The following is a 17,564-nucleotide window of genomic DNA, read 5'->3' on the forward strand; positions in this document are numbered from 1 at the left end:
AGTAGATTCAGGGTGGTGATGGTGGGGTAATTTGGCATGTTTTTTTTTTTTTTTCTCTGACATTTCATGTCAGTATATTTGCACTCTTCACTGTGGATTCAGTCATAAAGGTGGGTGACCTTGAGAAAGAAGCTGCAGGTTTTAAACAGAGAAGCTACTCTTCTTCTGAATCACTTTGTAAGGAAATGAATAGCAGTAATAATTACCATGTTTCAGTGGCACACCACTTAAAATACGGAATATAAAACACCTTTTCCAAAATTAACCACAACTAGGATCAAGGTGCACACCAATATATAAATAGTAGAGCAACAGTCTATGAGCAATCACAGGTGTGGCTTCCATATGTGATTCAGAAAAAGTAATGAGCTGTGTGGTTGAAAATAGGCATTTGGGCGGGGATTATGCAAGGCCTGAATTACAATGCAGGATGGGTGGGGATAACGCCTCTTTCAGTTTATACAAATACTAATCACAAACTCAGCAGCCAGAAATCTCTGCAGTGGTATTTAGCAAATATTAATAAGTATAATTAAATTTTGTGTGCTAGATTTTCATTGCTCAGGAAGTATGAGAAACAGAATCTTTACCATATGTTTTATGTTTTAAATGAATAGAAACAGGTTAGGAAAACAAGTTATCAAGAAAATAAAACATTAGGCTGGACAAGGGGGTTGGGGTGGGGAATGGGCAGTTGTAGAAACACACATTTTCTACAGCTATTAGAAGTGTTCATAGGGACCATAGTCTATAGTAATGATTTTGATGAGTAGGAATTGCACCAAGACTGGTGTGGGCATCATCTTAATCCTGAATCCCACGATTAAGCTGATATACTATCAGTTTGGACACCATCAGCAGCTACTCCCTACTGTAATAACTGCCCTTGCAAAATTGGTGACTTTGTCCTGGACTATCAGGATACTTTCCTTTAACATTTCAAACCTACCACATCATTCAGACTTTTAAAAACAAAACCAAGGCTGCAGCAGAAGGAAATGCAATTTCAATGACAGCTCTTTTTGTGGTATTTGTACAGTAGTAACTGTGCCTATTGCAGTTCAGAAATGAATGGAAAACTAGGAACAGCAATGCCAATGATAAGTAATTTTAAACTATTACGGAATTTTTCTATCAGCATGCTCCTAAATCAGATGGGGAAATTGTAACAAATGCACCATTTTAAACTGAAGATGTGTTCAGCTGTTAGTCTTTGGCTTGTATTGTGCAAATACTAAGCAATAGCAGGTCAATGTGACATATTATGAGTTACTGGATGGCTCAAACTTACAGTTTTACTTCATCCAAATAGAGCTTTTATACATCCAGTAGCACAGAATGCCTGGGCTGGCCTCCCTGTCAAGATGTCAAGGTTTAATTTCTCTGTGTACACTAGGCACTTAGCCCATGAGGAACGTGGCTCTTTCCTGAACACTCAAGTCAAAACAATCTAAATGAAAGCAAGGAAGACATTTACTGTGGGATAGCTGGATGTGGATGCTTTGTCCCATGCAAGAGCGGGTTTGCTACTAACTTGAGAGTAAGAGTTATTAAGGGCTGAACTGAGACTTGTGGCTTTCAAGAATCTCAAGTTAAGGGAGAAAAGCAGGCTCGCTTGACTGCTCAACTGTGGAGCTTGTTCAGTGCCTGACTGCCTTCTCAGTGAAGAAACTTTTCCTAATATCCAACCTGAACCTGCTACTTGTACGTCTTCCTTCCTAGACCCTTCAACATTTTCATAGCCCTCCTTTAGACACATCCTATTAGTTTTATGTCCTTCTTATACTGTGGATTAGGGTTAAAACTGCTCAGATTTACAGGGAAGGTTGCAAGTATTAATTTCATTTTCCACCTAAGAAAAATACAGATGGGAAACAGCTTTTTGTAGGACAAATAATATTGTCAACAGCCTTGCATAAGATTAGATAACTTGTTTATGTTGTGGAGGCCAATCTTTGTGTGGGTTCTTACCAGTGTTATGGCACAGGTTTTTAAGCACTTTTAAGTATAACAGTAAAAAAAAAAACACCGAAGTAATTAGGCATTACTGAAAAATTACACCTGACATTTTTTCATCAAGTATAATTCCAAGGATGGTAATAACCTGCTTTATTCTGAAATAACCTCATTCACAGAAATGACTGTGACTGCCAGATCAAGGCAAGCATTTACCTGCACACACAACTAAGACATCAAAAAAAACATGATGCCTCTTCAAATTTTCAGTAATCTTATCCATGGGTCAGGTACTACAGTTCAATACATGTATTTTGTGATGAATATTAGTAATTTTTTTTGCTTAATGTGAAAAACAAAGCAAATGTTATACTTGAGCTTTTTGTCATATTCAGAGTTAGGAACTCCACCCTCAAGCACACAATTTAGGTCCTTTTTTAACAGTTGAAAAATTGAAGTCAGGGACACTACTGTCCTCTTTTCTGTAAGACTGTACCTAACATGGTATGGGTGACTTCAGAAGTAACAAAGGCTATTAATCCTGATAGGCCATATAACTTAATCTTACAAGATGTTTTATTACCAGCAGACTATACACACCAAGCTGTCAGGTAGTAAGGAGGAATTAAAATTAATTTGTGCAACATGAGTTATTGAACACTTCCACATCAATCCTAAATGCAAGCTGTTCAACATGTGTTGCATATTTAACATTTTCCTCTTTGAATTTCCCAGTAAATGCAAAGCTCAAATGATTAACTGCATACAATATTCAATGAAACAAAAACCAAAATGTATCATAAATAAGTATATTATAACTTTATTAAATTCAAGACATGACAATATTCAAAATACAAAGTGAATTCTTCTTTATTCAATACTGTACATGATGCAGAAATATCAGTGCATTTCTATAGCATGTATTTCACCTTCATTTAGTCTGTACTAAAACAAAAAGTAAGCTTTAAAATAGCTCAAACATCTCATTCAGCAGTTTAAATTGTAAACAGCTTGTTTATTTGTGTTAGGAGGAACATATTCATTTTCATGTACCTCTGTTAAAGAGCACCCTTTCTTTTGTGCTTATCTGTAAGAGGATAAATGTAATCAAAACGAGCACAAGAAACTGCTAACAAATGTGGTACTTCAATTAACTTTATTGGAACACTGAGGCAGAATGAGGAAAAATTAAACAGCAAGAAGCAGTGTCTGAAGCAGAGATAGGACTGACACTGTTCATAAATGGAATCATGTTTTTTTTTCCCCTCACACCCTCCTCCTCCCCTAAAATACTGAACAGAAACCAAAACACAAGACCAGCTTGTGTTGTTTGTTTTTTGTATACTCAGAATTTCAGACTCTAGATGAGCATGTAGTTGTTGTTATCTACCTACTAGCAGTCATATAGCTGCTCATATCCTCCGTCACTTTTATGACTTTCACATCTTTCTAGGATCAAGCAGGAAAAGAGCAGCAGCAGAGGCTTAGCAATAGCTGGTCCATGTCTCTCCTAGGAAAACCTGCAAAATTGAGCCAAGTGCCTCTAGCAACCGAAAGAATCCACAAAGCCTAACTCAGTTCCAAGCTGCTTCACTGTAAAAGTCTATTAGTATCCAATTAGCTTGTAAAATGGATTCATCATTCTAAGAACATTTTAGTTATTCTTAGCAAGTCTTGAAGTGGATAACTGATCTTGCAGTTACCTTCTTACCAGGTTGGAATATCATAGTGAAAGAGAATAGAATCTGTTCTCAGCAGTTACTGGGTTAAAAAAAAAGTTTTGGAAATGCCTGATACAACAAATGTACTGCATTATCTGTTCTGTTGTCAGCTTTATAACTAACTCATAAGCAAAGCTAGATTTTTTTTTTTTTTATAACGTGACTACCAAATACGTTAATCTAGGGTAGCATATAACTGGCCAACTGTGACTATCTCTCCATACGTTTCTATGGAATCTTTGTAAGGTTTCAGCTCTATGTACCAAGACAAAAAACAGTCTTAAGAAACATATCAGAGATATGCAGTATAAGAGGACTTTACCATCCACTATTTAGTTCTCAGAGGATAAACTTGTCCTACTTCATTATTTGAAAACCTTAAGAACTTTGTAACGTGATACAATTTTTCTCCATCCTCAACAGCTCAACTGTGTTGTACTCCCAGGGACTATGGAGAAACCACGTAAGACAGATGTTTTCGTTTGAGATGACCAGTTATGTCCACTCTAGGTTTTGAGTCCAGTTTTGTTGCGGATGAAGTAGCTACACAGTCACCAGACCAGGACTGCATCTCCATGTTAGAGCTAGTTTCTTCTGCTTCTCTGAAGAACTTCTCGTACTTGTCCAGATATGGAGGCCTTTCAGGCAGCAGGTAGTAGTGTGTTGAACTGGCCTTCTTACCATTTTCAATAATTGGAAGAATGCAAGGGACCTTGTTGGAAGATCCTTCACTATTTTGTCTTTGCAGAGCTTTGGTGCTGACATATTTAGGATCAGGTGCAAAACTCTGGGTGGGGGGCATAACCCCGTTGAGGTATGATGGCAGGCTCTTAGGACTTGGTGTACGGGAATTACTGCATGACAAAGGTTCTCTAGGGGGCACTTTGGGAGGCCTATCTTCATCACTGTATGCACTAGAAGCAACTTCTGCTGACCACCTTCTGTAATCTGGTTTGAGAGCTCTTGGAGGTATGGGAACCCTCGGTGGAATCTCTGGTTTATCTTCATCGGAGTTTGGAGAAGACCTGTTTAAGTATCCAGATAGTCTCACTACTGGTTTATTAAGAGAGCCAGCTGGGCCTGAATGAGACCTTCGCAAACGTCGATGCAGCTGCTGTGGGGGAGGATAAATACTGGACGTGTATCCATTTAGGCTTTGTGTGGGGTTGGTATCTTCTGTTTTTGGTCCTGCTGGAGCATCAAAATATGCATAGTTGATTTGTCCACAACCCCTAAAGCTCCGCCGGCTCGGAGCACTGGATTTAAAAGGAGGAAGTTCATAATCTTCTAACAAAAAGTCAGTATCTGAGCTAGTCAGGAATTCCACTTCTCTGTCAACCTCATCTGAAGTAAGATCCTCCGAAATAGGCAGAGGGGGTAGTGGCCTGGAGCTACGGTCATTGGAAGATGCACACAGAAACTGAATTGGCCCATTTTTTGTTGGCATGTGAGGAGGTGTTTCTTCAGAAACATAGCCTACGGCTAATGACAGTTTACTAAAGCCAGGAACAAGATAGTCTTCACATCTTGAAATTGGCTGTTCATTTTTGGGACTTACAGGAGCTGGACTAGATTTCTGAGATGGGACCTGGATACAACTTTCAGCAAAGCTGTGGTCGCTTGTCGAAACGTGGTTGGAAGAGTGCCCTAAAAAGGTGAGAAAGTCTTAGAAACTTTTCTAAGTAATACTTTACCATGTGACTTTCCCACTGCATATTTAACTATTTCCTGTAACGCAAGAAGTAGTGCCTACTTAATAATGCCAGTAGCAAGCCTTAAGTATCTTTTAGTTATGTGCTTAATTAGGACAGCAGCTGATTACCTTCTTGTTTTAGGCCAGTGCTCCAGTTAAATGAGGTAGTTCAAGAAACCTCACACATAAACATTAGAACAGAGCTGTAGCTATGAAGATTCTAACAGACATACCAAATCAAGTAACTCAGAGGCTTGTAAATACAAGGAAAAGTGTGGTGTGTGTTTTTTTGCTCACATCATTTTTTTTTTTTTTTACTGTTTTTAAGTAGTATTTTCTTGAAATGTCTGCATTCCCTCGCCAGAGGGCAGCCTTATATCCAAAATCAGAAAGCACTTATCTTACTGAAGACTTGAAGATTTTTTTCCCCCCAAGACACATCCATTACACAACCTAAAGATATATGTTAGACTTTATACTTACCAATTGATGGTAAATGTTGCTCTGCTGATGGATTCAAGTTATATGCCACTGCTATAGGGTCCACATTAAAAAAAGTACTAAAAAAAAATAAAATGTGTTCACTGTAAACAAGCCACAGATCAGTACTGGTACAATATTCTCAATACTTATTTTCATATATGTGAAATACTATAGGTCAAATTTTACACTCACTTCTCAAATCCACTGTGACTACCCCAGCAGGTTTTCAGACTCCCCACACCTTGACTAGCATGAAGAAATCCATTTTTTAATGGGACTCTCATCTCCTGAGCAGCAACTCCTGCAGCTGACATTGTGTACTGCTCTGTGATCAGTCTCCCAACCCTAGAAATTCAGTGGGTGACAGACTTGCTGCAATTTGCATTCCCTGAAAAAAAAAAGACAATTATCAGTAATGCAAACATGAGTTGACCTCCTATCTGAAACTTCAGAACCTGAAGGAATTAAATAGCTCTGTAACACGTTTTCTGTCCTCATACATGCCAGAAGGAAAACTTTACAAAATTTCTTACTTTGTCTCTGACTGTAAAACTGAAGAACAAAAGATAAGTTCTCTTAAATGGAATTAAACCGTATAGAAACAAGACAAATGTTCAAATAAAGCTACTGATATATCAGAACTGTGCATCAACAGCTTCAGCTCATATATATAAACTGCCAGATACTCAAACAAATTTAGCTTACCAGAACAATTTAACTTACTAGTAGACATCTATCTATAGTTATGTCTTTTTGCTAATGAGTTCATGGATTCCATTGTAGCCAACACATAATAGCCTAACATGTTTTTAAGTGCTACCATAAGTGGAGTAACAAATGGACTTTTCTCAAATAACAGCTCCAATAAACAGAATTACTATTTTGGTCAGAATTCCAGAACTTTTTATATAGAGCAGTCACGATTGTAAACAATTTTAAGCATCAAGATACTTTAAAATATGCTCGAGTCTTCTAGCTACTTATTTCAAACAAGTCAGAAATCTGGTGACTTGAAATAACCTCCATTTAAACCATCCTGCTGTGTTCAGATTTACTTCAAATGTGTGAACAATGCTTTGTCTGGCATGTTTACAATAGGAAAAAAGTATATCGGAAATTGCCTTAAATTCAGTAAGAAATCATAGTCTAAGGAACAAGTTGACTCACAGGATTTTGTTTAGGAAACTGAGAATGTATTATCACAGGAAAAGAAACAGCATAAAACTAGTCAACAATTCCAAAAGCAGAAGGTTAGTCCTTGTCTAAGCAAGGATGTTCTCTGGGTCTGCTCTTCAACTACACAAATATCCTAAATTCAGCAGATACAATATGGTGTTATGGCTGGGAAAAAAAAAAAGTTTAATTTACCCCTTTCTCAAGAATATGACCAGTTTATTAAAATACTTTTTTTTTTCCCTGAAGAAAAAATTCCACTTTAAGAAAAGTCTCAACCAACAGTTGAGAGCCAGCTATATCAGTGGACTAAGCATATCAAGAAAACCCCTTCACAGTAAGGTACCACAAGAAAACGGGGTACAGAAATAAGTAATAGCTTATTTACAATATGAACTCTGTCAGCCTTTTCCAAATGTTCTGTTAATCATGACTGTCAGTGACAACACTTGTGTCAACAGAAGTATTTATTTACTAGCTGCTACCAAAATATTCCAAACAACAACTTTACAAGAACTCTAGACAGGAGGCTATTGTCTTTACTGGAAGTGAACAAGGGCCCAACCAGTGTTTGGACTACACAGTGTTAGAGTCTCGGTCACATCTACTGCTGTCCTTCTGATTTTAGCGAAGAGTATGTTTTTCCTTTGTAGATAATCTCCTTAAAAGCTAGCTTAAGCCAGTTAATTTTTGCATTACACAGTCCAGTTGGACTCTTTTCAGTAATGTGAACTACAGATTTTCAAAGTAAAATTAAATATAAACATGCAGTCCTATGAAGTAATGACATAGTTATGATTAGCAAATGAGTTCAGAAAATCTTCAATAGCTTTCTAACAACAGAATCTTCCTTCTAGTTCTGTAAATGCAAACAGAAACAATTTCTGTGGTGGAAGAGAAGACTCAAGTGTTTTTGATTAAAAGGATTTCTTAAGAAGCACCGTACAAATATAGCACCATTTCTAACAAGTAACTAACACAACTCACAAATAAGACACCTATGATATCAGCTTATGCTATAGAGTAATGATTTTTCACGCCTCACAGATCCTAGACTATTAGTAATGAATCTGCAAATTAAACATAGAAGAATGAATTAGTGAACTTAAGAATAAAATCTATGAAGGAGTTCGCACCTCTAATTTATTTATTTTTTTTGAAATCAGATGTAAGTTACAAGTTTAAATCACTGATTAGTCAGCAAATGACAGTACTCCACCTCAGTGAGCATGCAAGATCTGACAAGACCATGAGAGAGACATTGATTATGATACCAAAAAAAATTGAGACAGGAAAGGGGGTGGCATTGCTATAGTTTGAGAGCACATGTAATGCACTTGCTATGATAACATACAACCCTTGCAGGGCTTGTTAAGAGGCCCAACCTCCATCAGATCCCATGCCAAAACTCCTGCTAGTAATTACTGTGTCAGCTTTCTAAATGCTGTCTAAATCTCAGCTCTCAAGACTGATAGTTGCACAATTGCTTCTCTGAAATCCCTCTGGCATGCTAAGCACAACTTCTGAAATGGACTTAAATATTTACATACTCCAGTAGAAAGTAATTTTCACTTATTTCAATTCACTATTTTTTAAAATAAAACACAAACATGTTTTGCAGCCATAAAACTTGCCTGCTTCTACCAATAACATCTTTTTGAACTCACAAGTGACTTGTCACATTTCAATGAAAAGCTCTGAATGGACTGAGTTAAGAAATGGTCCTCCATGCTTCAAAAGGTAAGGTATGTATGTGCTCCTTCACCAAATCACCTACTTACACTTTTTCAGTCCAGAGTCTGGAGAGCTGGTGCTTACATTCTAAAACGTGTTTAAACAAACAAGCTTGTTTAAACAAACAGTATCTTAAGAGGGACCCATATGGTTATCTAATTGAAAAGTGCAATCTCTACATTTTATACAGTCTTCTTTCTAAAGAAGAGCGGTACATAATTTCTAGCAATTGGTTTTAAAAAAATACACAAGTTAGTCAAGAAAATATAAACAGCAACAGTTTCCACTGTAACTTTTAAGTGTTGGTCCAATATTGCCTCCTTAAAGATTTAAGGATCTAAATTTACCATAAATAAAATCAACCTAAATTTGCAAAAGAAAATGGACACTAAGCAATAATGAAGCATTCTGTATCTCTCATGCTTGTTTGCTACTCATTTGCACAATTTATGTTCCTCAAAGTGGGTTTCCAGTTACTCTGCTTGTCTGGCCTAGTTATGCATAGATTATGCATTAGAGAGAGAGAGATCGAGTGCTTTGAGTGCACTGATTGAGCACTTCGAGTGTTTCTGAAGGTGTTATAGTTTGTGTTATTCAAAAGAAACTTGGTTAGTTCAAAATACAATTACAGCTAGCAATCACTACAGTGTTAATACAAGCCAGGGCAACTCAAAGGTTTGAGAGTACTTTAGGAAATTCAACACTATCCACTGTAAGGCAAAAGGGAGAATTTTTAATCATTCACGTGTGCTCACGTTTATCAATATTAGTTACCCTAAAGGATATGTTTAAACTGAAAATTGTCAAATGTACCTGTTAACAGTAGGGTATTTATACAGCGAGGAATGGATATGTGGATATATCAGGAAAATCTTGAGAAGAAATGCTGAAACTGAGTTACATAAAGCATCCTCAATACAATTTTCATACTGATTTGTTTCACTAATTACTGTTGCTATACCACAAGTATTCCTCTATTTAGATACTAAGAAGCAATTGCATATATCTTTGTTCATGACCTATGGCTGATCACAGACTTTTGTTACCGTTTCCTGCTCAACACTCCAACACTACCAAGTATTTGAGGCAAGCCAGTTTCATAATAAACCAAATTCTGGTTTGCACAATAGACTGAACAAGTCCCAGAATGTTTCACTTAATGGATACGGAGGCAATTTGCTATGAAGCATTTCTGAATACCTGTACAAATTTTGGACAAATTTTATGAAGGCAACAATCCTAACAAGCAGCTTATATACTTCTTGGAAAGGAGGGATGGGGAAAAGACCTACTTACCACTTTTGGGAGAGGAAAGAAATATAGCTACCTTAAATCTACAACCTATTTTTGTTCACCTTGCCACCACATATCTTTAACAAATCTCAGAAGCAATTCACAGGAGGAGGGGCACATTTTTGCACTACAAGTCATCCACTCTAGCTCGCTGTTCCTTATTTGTCAATGTGATGTAATTTCCTTTTTTTTTTTCCTTTGACTTTCTGTTTAACGTAAGTACCTGAAATAGAGTCCCCTTTTAATATTTAAGTATTCAGACTTCCAAATGGATATTTAAAAGCCTGAATTACCTTTCTATGCTTTCTGGAGTTCCATATACCTAAAAACAAACAAAACAAGGGGGGGGGGAGGTGTGGAAGTCACCACCAAAACCCAAAACTAACAAAACAACAACAAAACACAACCCCCAAACAAACAAGGAACCCCCATAACAATAAACCCTTTGTTCTCTAGTGGTCATATCAACCCTTAAGTGCTTTTGTCTTTGAAACCAGATAAATGCTCTGTGACTGACACCTAGCAAGAATGAACTTACAAGAAGGTTGTTCTAAATCTATTCATTTAATGCCTTGATCTTATTTACTAGGCATCTAAGCTCCACTGTGCAATTTCACAAAGTAAACTGTGTCCCAGAAATAATAAAAATAAATATAGGTCCCCAAAGACGTTCCATTAGAGGAACTTTATTCTTTAGGGTTATTATACAAATGAGGCATACTTGTAACTTTGAGAGTTTTTACTATACATTCTCTCAACCACAAATGGCCCATTCTGCTGTAGAGCATTTAACACGACCACCTAGTGCAGACAGATAAAAGTGCTGCTCAAATCACATGAGGTTGCAAATAAAATAAATTCTACAGATATACCCCAGAAGATGATGGGCATAAGTTTAGAGACTAATCAATTGCACAGACCACATATTGAGATTGTAACAGTCATCTATTTTAGAATATACTTCAAGAACTGCAGTTCATCAAGGAGTTAAGTTTATTTAAAATCTGGGCTACCATTTCATGGTCCTACACAGCAACTGGGAGGAACCTGTAAATTGCCAACAGAAAACTAATAATTAAATAGTAAGACAACTGCCTTGCCTCTGCTTGTCAAATTTCAGATGCATGTTTAAGGTATGGTACTTCATCCTCTTGAAAATTTTAATGTGAATATAGCCAGCTTACATTCAGGAAATAAAAATTCCTTTTTAGCTGACTCAGTCATAACCATGGCATTAGACTTGCTGTGATAAGTTTTAATTCTGTTTTTCATTACAGAGAAGCGGAACTGTTCTCCTCTGAAATAATTCCTATATTGCAGAGGATGACAAAGGGCTTTACCAGTAAGCCCCCTCAAAAAATTGTCTTTTACTTAATAAACAAAATGGCCCATATCAGAAAATTGGTAAGGAAAGAAAACTAAGTCTAAGTGTAAAGTAATGTGGGTGAATAGAGCAGTTTTGTTTCCTCTGCATCAACTTCATTGACAAGTAGTAAAAACTTCAAATGCGTTTGTGATGCAGACACATTGTTCACCTGGCATCCAAAGACCCAAGAATCCCCAAACTGACCAAACACACCTTGTCACCAGAGCCTTTACCATCCAGTTTATCAATACTGAATTAAGCATTGTTATCCTTAGATGAAGCATGAGGAGATTTAGCTTACTGCTTCAGCAATGCTGCACATGGTTCTTAGTCAGTTCACTGGTGGCACAAGATCACTGAAGTGTCAGAGTCCCTCTGGACTGCTCACGCTGTGTAACCACCACGGTGCGCGTTCACAGAGCGCACACACGCTTCAGAGATACACTAAATGCTTTAGGAGCACAGCGATGTCTCCGGATTTAAACACCACCGAGAGGAGCTATTTTTGAAAACCCAGGGTGCTAAACCGCCGAGAAACGTTTAGGACGGCTAAATCAAGCCATCCTAAATTAAGAGCGCAAACAGCCCACACCGCGACCCCTTGTTTTTGCCCGAAAGTCGCAGAGAGGAACCCGATACCGAGGAAAACTCCTGAGGAAAACGCGCGGCACGCCGCGTTGGCTTCCAGGCACGCGAGCACGGCCACCGCCGGTCCCACCCCGCAGCCCTCCTCAACGCCGCCGCTCCCCGTGACGGCGCCTCCCCGCCGAGCCCCCGGCGCTGCCCCCGCTGCCAGGGGGGCGGCAGGGAAGCGCCGCCACCGCCGCCGCCGGGCACCCGGAGCCGCCCCGCGGCCTCGCTCCGCGCCCGATGGCGTGGGCCGAGCCGCGCCGGGACCGCGGCTCCGCGCCAGCCTCCAGGCCGGCTCCGCCGCCGAGGCCCAAGCGAGCCTCGGCGTCCCGTGAGGGGGCCGCCCTGCCCGGCCTCTCCCCACCGGAGGGGCCCGACGCGGTCCCGGGCCGCGGCCGAGCCCCGCGGGGCGGCTCCGGGTGCCCGGCGGCGGCGGCGGCGGGAGCGGCCTCGGCCAGAGCCGGCAGCGGGGGTGCCCCGCAACCGCTCTCGCCCGGCGCGGGGCGAGACTGAGGTGCTGTGGGGGGATGTGGGGGGGTAGCACTCACCCCGGGCGCCTCACGCAGCTCCGCATGTCCTCGCGCGGCCGGCGGCGCCACACACGCATGCGCCGAGCCGCCACAGCGCCCGATCACTGCCGCGGCGCGCGCGGACGAGCGCTTTTATAGCGGGAGGCGGGGCCGGCGGGGAGCCCCGCCCACGCCACGCCACGCCCACTCCCCCCCTCCGCCTGCCGCGGGCACGTCAGGAAAAGTCTTAAAGGGGCGATGGCCGCGGAAGAGCCTTAACGGGAGGGGGGGGGGACACGGCGACACCGGGCAGCGCCGCCGCTGTGGGGTCCCCCCCGGTACCCAAACCTGCGGGCGGGCCGCCCCCGGGCGCAGCGGAAGCGGCGTTGGCTGGGCGGGGGCGAGCGGAGCGCGAGGCCGGCCGGGAGCTTCCGCCGGAGGGAGGAGGGAGGAGGGAGAAGGAGGAGGAGGAGGAGGAGGAGGAGCGGCGCCTCGTGGGGGGGGGGGGGGCGGCGGCAGCGCGGGGCTCGCGCCCGGTGCCGCTGCCTCAGCTCCGGGCCCGCCGCGCCGTGAGGCAGCGCCCGGCCCTTCTCGGCCCTGCCCGGAGAAGCCGTCCGCCGCCAGCGGGTGCTCGCTGCCGTCCTCCCGACACGAAGCGAGCTGCGGAAGCCGGGACAGCCGCTGAGGTGCTGCGTTACCCGTCCGTGCCCGCCGGTGAGGAACGTTCCGGGAAGGGTCCCGGCTCTCTGCCGGCCGTGCGTCCCGCTCGCTGTGTGGTAACGCTGCCTTTGAGGAGCAGCTCGTGCTCCCCTCGGCTCGTTTGGCGTTCAGATTCTTTGCGGTCACAGGGATTTAACCTTCGTCATCCCCAAATTTAACAGCAGGCGAACGGAACTTTTTTCGCTTTCGTAGGAGTTGCTGCTGCGAACATTCGCTTTCCAGGACTTTGTCCTGAGATCAGTTAATATTTATGTGCAACGATTAATTAGGGATCTTGACTAATTATATGTGAATTAGCACAGACTTGACAGTGTGTTTTGTGTCCAGAGTTAGCGTTTGTGGTGATAAACTGTAGCGGCTAGAGCAGTAGGATTCTCAGCGGAAGGTGTTCTGCAAATATAAATATAAATTTATAAACCTATATAAAATATAAATATATAAATACAAATATAAAGCTATACAGATTTTTTAAAATTATAATTATTTTAAAATCAGTTTTGCTTTACGGTGCAGTCATTGCTTTGGTGATGAAAGAAATGTCAGCGATGGTCTCTAGAATTCCTAGCACTGAGAACTACTAACGATAGTTTAAGAAAATGCACGTGCTATATTCCTTGAACTGGAATACATGTGACCAAGGAGGAAAAATGCTTGATTTAATTTCACAGCTGAGTTTTGGTTTTCCTTTTCAATGCTGCACTATGTTGGAGCACGTCTGCAGTTGAAAATCCCTTATCTGCCTTTGTTTTTAGGGACAGTAAGGTATCCTACTGTATATTTGCATTATAACAACTGTTGTCTTGTTGTACCAATGAAGGCGATGTGCAGAAGGATAAGAACTTGAAGAGATTTTTCTTCTTCTTTTTTTCCCTTTCCCTTAGATGCGAGAAATAATGAAGAGAGGTCCTCTAAAGCTGTCTAGATGTGTAAGCAGATGCGAGAAAGCAAAGGACAAAGAGGGGTGGAAGCCATCCAAAGAAAAGAGTAGAGCAGACAAGTGCGGTTATGGTTTTGATGAAATAAAACACCCTGTGTTAGGGTGGAACTGCACTATGTTGTGCCTGGTCCCATGCTTAGACAGAGTGGCAGCTAGTGGTGATGCCTTACAATGTGATGTGGTCTAAGACTTATTCTGAATGGTCTACTGTGAAATGCAGCGGGATATATCTACCCCTTAGTAAGGAGTCAGTTGGGAAAAGAAAACCTAGCAAAAAGCAATGCAGAAGGTGGTCTGTGAATAAACCTTTCCATCATGGAAAGTTATGAATTTTATTATTATATGATAGTTTAAAGTTCAACACATCAGCCTACTGACTTCCAAAATGAATGAGTTGTCATATTCCTCGTCTCTTCCCTAAAAATCACGGTCTTTACCTCAAGCAGAATCAAGATATGCCCGGCAGAAATGAAACCTAGTGTGATCATTACGTAGTTTCGTTTCATATGTTTTATTCAGGTCCTTATCTTCTCTTCTGCTTTGTGGTGGTCTGACAGTGTGTCTACATACAAATTTTGAGGTTAAGGAATCTGTGTGTTACTCTTACTATAGTGATGCATGCATTATGACCATGTCAGCAAAATAAAGAGAACAAAACTTAGTTACTTAAGTTTTCAACCTATGAACCTGAAGTGACAGAAATCAACTGGAGCATCTGTTAATCTGGAGGAAATCATAACACATACAGGTTGCATGAGAACTGCTTGTAGTCTCACTGAATTCTTAGCGAGTCAGAGGCTATCATGCAGCAGTTGTAAAGTCGTGCTGGTATGTGAGTAAATAAATTATCTTGCCTATATTACAAGCAGATAAACTTTATGGCTCTTCTTACTGTACAGGGGGATGTTATGCAGTGTACTGTGGCACGTAATTTGGGGTAGAGAAAGACGTGGGTGTGTGAGGAAGAGGCAGAGACAATGAGTTTCATTAACATGTAACATTAATAAATACTACAAGCAGTTAATAGATAACGTTAATAAATACGATAAGCAGTGCAGACTCTTGGATTACAATGGCAACAATATACAACTGTGCACACCTGATGCTCAAATTCTGTCTTATACAGGGCCCATTATTCAGGCTTTATATGAATTCACCTTATACAAGACTTTAAAGCAATTGGATAAAGCTAAATTGCCTCTTAAGTCATCTGTAGAAAATGACACAGATAGGGAATCTTTTATGCTTCAGGCACATGGAAGTGGTTTGTTGTGGAAACGTACTATTTAAAGTGGAAGTACGGCATGGCTTTTGTGAGCTCTCATCTGTGTACCTTCATTAAATCTGAATGCTGCAAATGCCGGAAGTGTTAGCTTGAGTTGGAAAAAAAAATGTGCAGAGACTGATGAAAGAAAAATCCGTTCAGGCTGTAGAGAAAGTGCCTTGTGTCAGGCTGTTGCGAGAGGACATTGCCCACTGCCCTAATCATCTGTTGTTTTCCTTTTTCCCTAAGCTAAAAGCAATATTGTCGTAGATGGACCTTGGATTTGAGCCAGCATTTGGCTATTCTTAGGATGTATCTGTATTTTGCTCTCCCTTCTATATTTCAGTCAGACATTTTCATCATGTTCTGCCTATGCAACTGGGTATGCAGTGATTAGATTCTGCATACAAAATTCAGCTTAGGTCCCTGTCTGTGCAGGTTGGCCTGCCCAGGGAGGTAGTGGAGTCACGGCCCCTTGCAGTGTTCAAGAAGCACCTGGATGAGGTGCTGAGAGATAAAATGTAGTAGCTTAGTGAGTAGTATTGGTGACAGGAGGACGGTTGGACTAGATGATCTTGTAGGTCCTTTCCAAACCTGTGTTTCTATGATTCTTCCAGGAAAGGACTGCTCTGTTCTTTGAGTTTGGAGTCAGTAAAGAAGGGAACAGGATTAGGAGAGTGCAACGAAACATTTTCAATGTAAGGATTTGTTGTTGTAAATGAGGAACATATGTTTATTTGAGTGGTCAGATTTGTATGAATGCAGTTACACCAGGGAGGTACGGGGCAGAATGAATGTGCTGCGTTTCCAGTTTAGCCAGAAGACCCACAGAAGGGAATAAAAACTCATGGGTCAGTAAAGGAGGGCTAAATTAGAGGTTAGCATATGCAAGTGTCTAGACAGCAAATACAGACATACTGCAAAAGTCAGTCTGTCAGGGAGTGGAGAGTCTAAATTAAAAAGCCATTTCAAAGGCATGTTGCCTGGATGGGGTAATCATGTGCTCAGACTTCTTCAGTACACAAGCATAAGCTGAATGAGGGAAGAGATCAAAAAAGGACAAAGATTGACACACATTCTGTAACAGCTTAGACTGGAATGGAACTTGATAATTTAAAAATAGCTGTTTGTTCACACTTGTGTTTCCCAGCAGTGGGCACAGTCACATCTGTTTTTTTTTACTATTCATCCTGTAATATTGGAATGCTTTGGAGAAATATTACTTGCATATTGCTGATTTAGAGACACTGTTATACAGACCTCCCAGACTGAGTTCATTTTTGCTTTCAGCCATGCAAATTGGTTGTCAAAAATCCTAGCTCTACTCCAGTAGAATACCTGGAGCTTGCTTGTTCCATGTCATATGGAATTCTTTCAGGGCACTGTTGAGAGACCTTCCATAGCAGAACACTGGTAGGATCAGCAGAAACAGAGGAGCTGACTCAAATCCCAGAGTATCTGCTTCTTCACAGAGCCAGAGGGCTTGCTGTGAGCTGATTGCTTCAAACTATGTTTTTATGCCCTTTAGGTGTATTGTTTCCACAGGAGTGTAGCGTTTGCATCATAATAGTTTGGGGGAAGTTTTTGGAATCTATCCACTTGCAGTGTAAGGTTCTGCAGCATGACCAAAGTTTTCATCCTTCCTGAAGGACATAGGATTGATACTTACTGTGATATACTAGACTGTTCCAGTGTACTTTTTCTTCCATGGTGAACTCTCACTACATAGATCCCTTTCTTGCAGCTAATCTAAAAGGGTTGAGAACAATAGGATGTATTCACACAGCATTTTGCAGGTAGACATTGGTTTTGGTGGTTGTTCTTCCAAACAACTAGAAGCTATATGATTAGTGGTTTGTAGTGCTTAGCTTGTGCTATTATACCTTACCTTGTATGTTGGCTTTGATAAATGGACAAAGAGAGCTTGCATCTGAAAGCTGCAAAACACCCGTGTGTGTGTGTCTTTGTCTGTGTGTTTATTACCCCTTCCAGGGAAGGATTTCTCTTCCTTGCAGTAAGAGGTCTCAACTGTTTTGCCCATCGCAGAGTGTTTGAAACAAGGGGCTCTGAACTGGTCCTGACACA

General features: G+C 41.0%; 2 protein-coding genes across 4 annotated transcripts in view; one reads left to right on the forward strand and one right to left on the reverse strand.

The window, feature by feature from the left end:
* Nucleotides 1-2,753: 2,753 nt before the first annotated feature.
* On the reverse strand, nt 2,754-12,777 carry ERRFI1 (ERBB receptor feedback inhibitor 1). The gene is made up of 4 exons (XM_084300056.1): nt 12,598-12,777; nt 6,046-6,241; nt 5,854-5,930; nt 2,754-5,324 (listed from the first exon to the last, which is right to left on the reverse strand). Exons 2-4 carry the CDS (start codon nt 6,165-6,167, stop codon nt 4,126-4,128), a joined length of 1,398 nt encoding a protein of 465 aa, XP_084156182.1. The 5' UTR covers nt 6,168-6,241; nt 12,598-12,777; the 3' UTR covers nt 2,754-4,125.
* A 286-nt stretch (nt 12,778-13,063) lies between these two features.
* SLC45A1 (solute carrier family 45 member 1) overlaps nt 13,064-17,564 on the forward strand; it is a 42,655-nt gene continuing 38,154 nt past the window's right edge. For all 3 annotated transcript variants that reach the window (XM_084300434.1, XM_084300433.1, XM_084300432.1), the window contains exon 1: nt 13,064-13,272. The gene's annotated coding sequence lies outside the window, so the exon portion shown is untranslated. The remainder of the gene's footprint in view (nt 13,273-17,564) is intronic.

This window comes from Netta rufina, assembly GCF_964035555.1.
Source record: "Netta rufina genome assembly, chromosome: 22".
Taxonomy (NCBI): domain Eukaryota; kingdom Metazoa; phylum Chordata; class Aves; order Anseriformes; family Anatidae; genus Netta; species Netta rufina.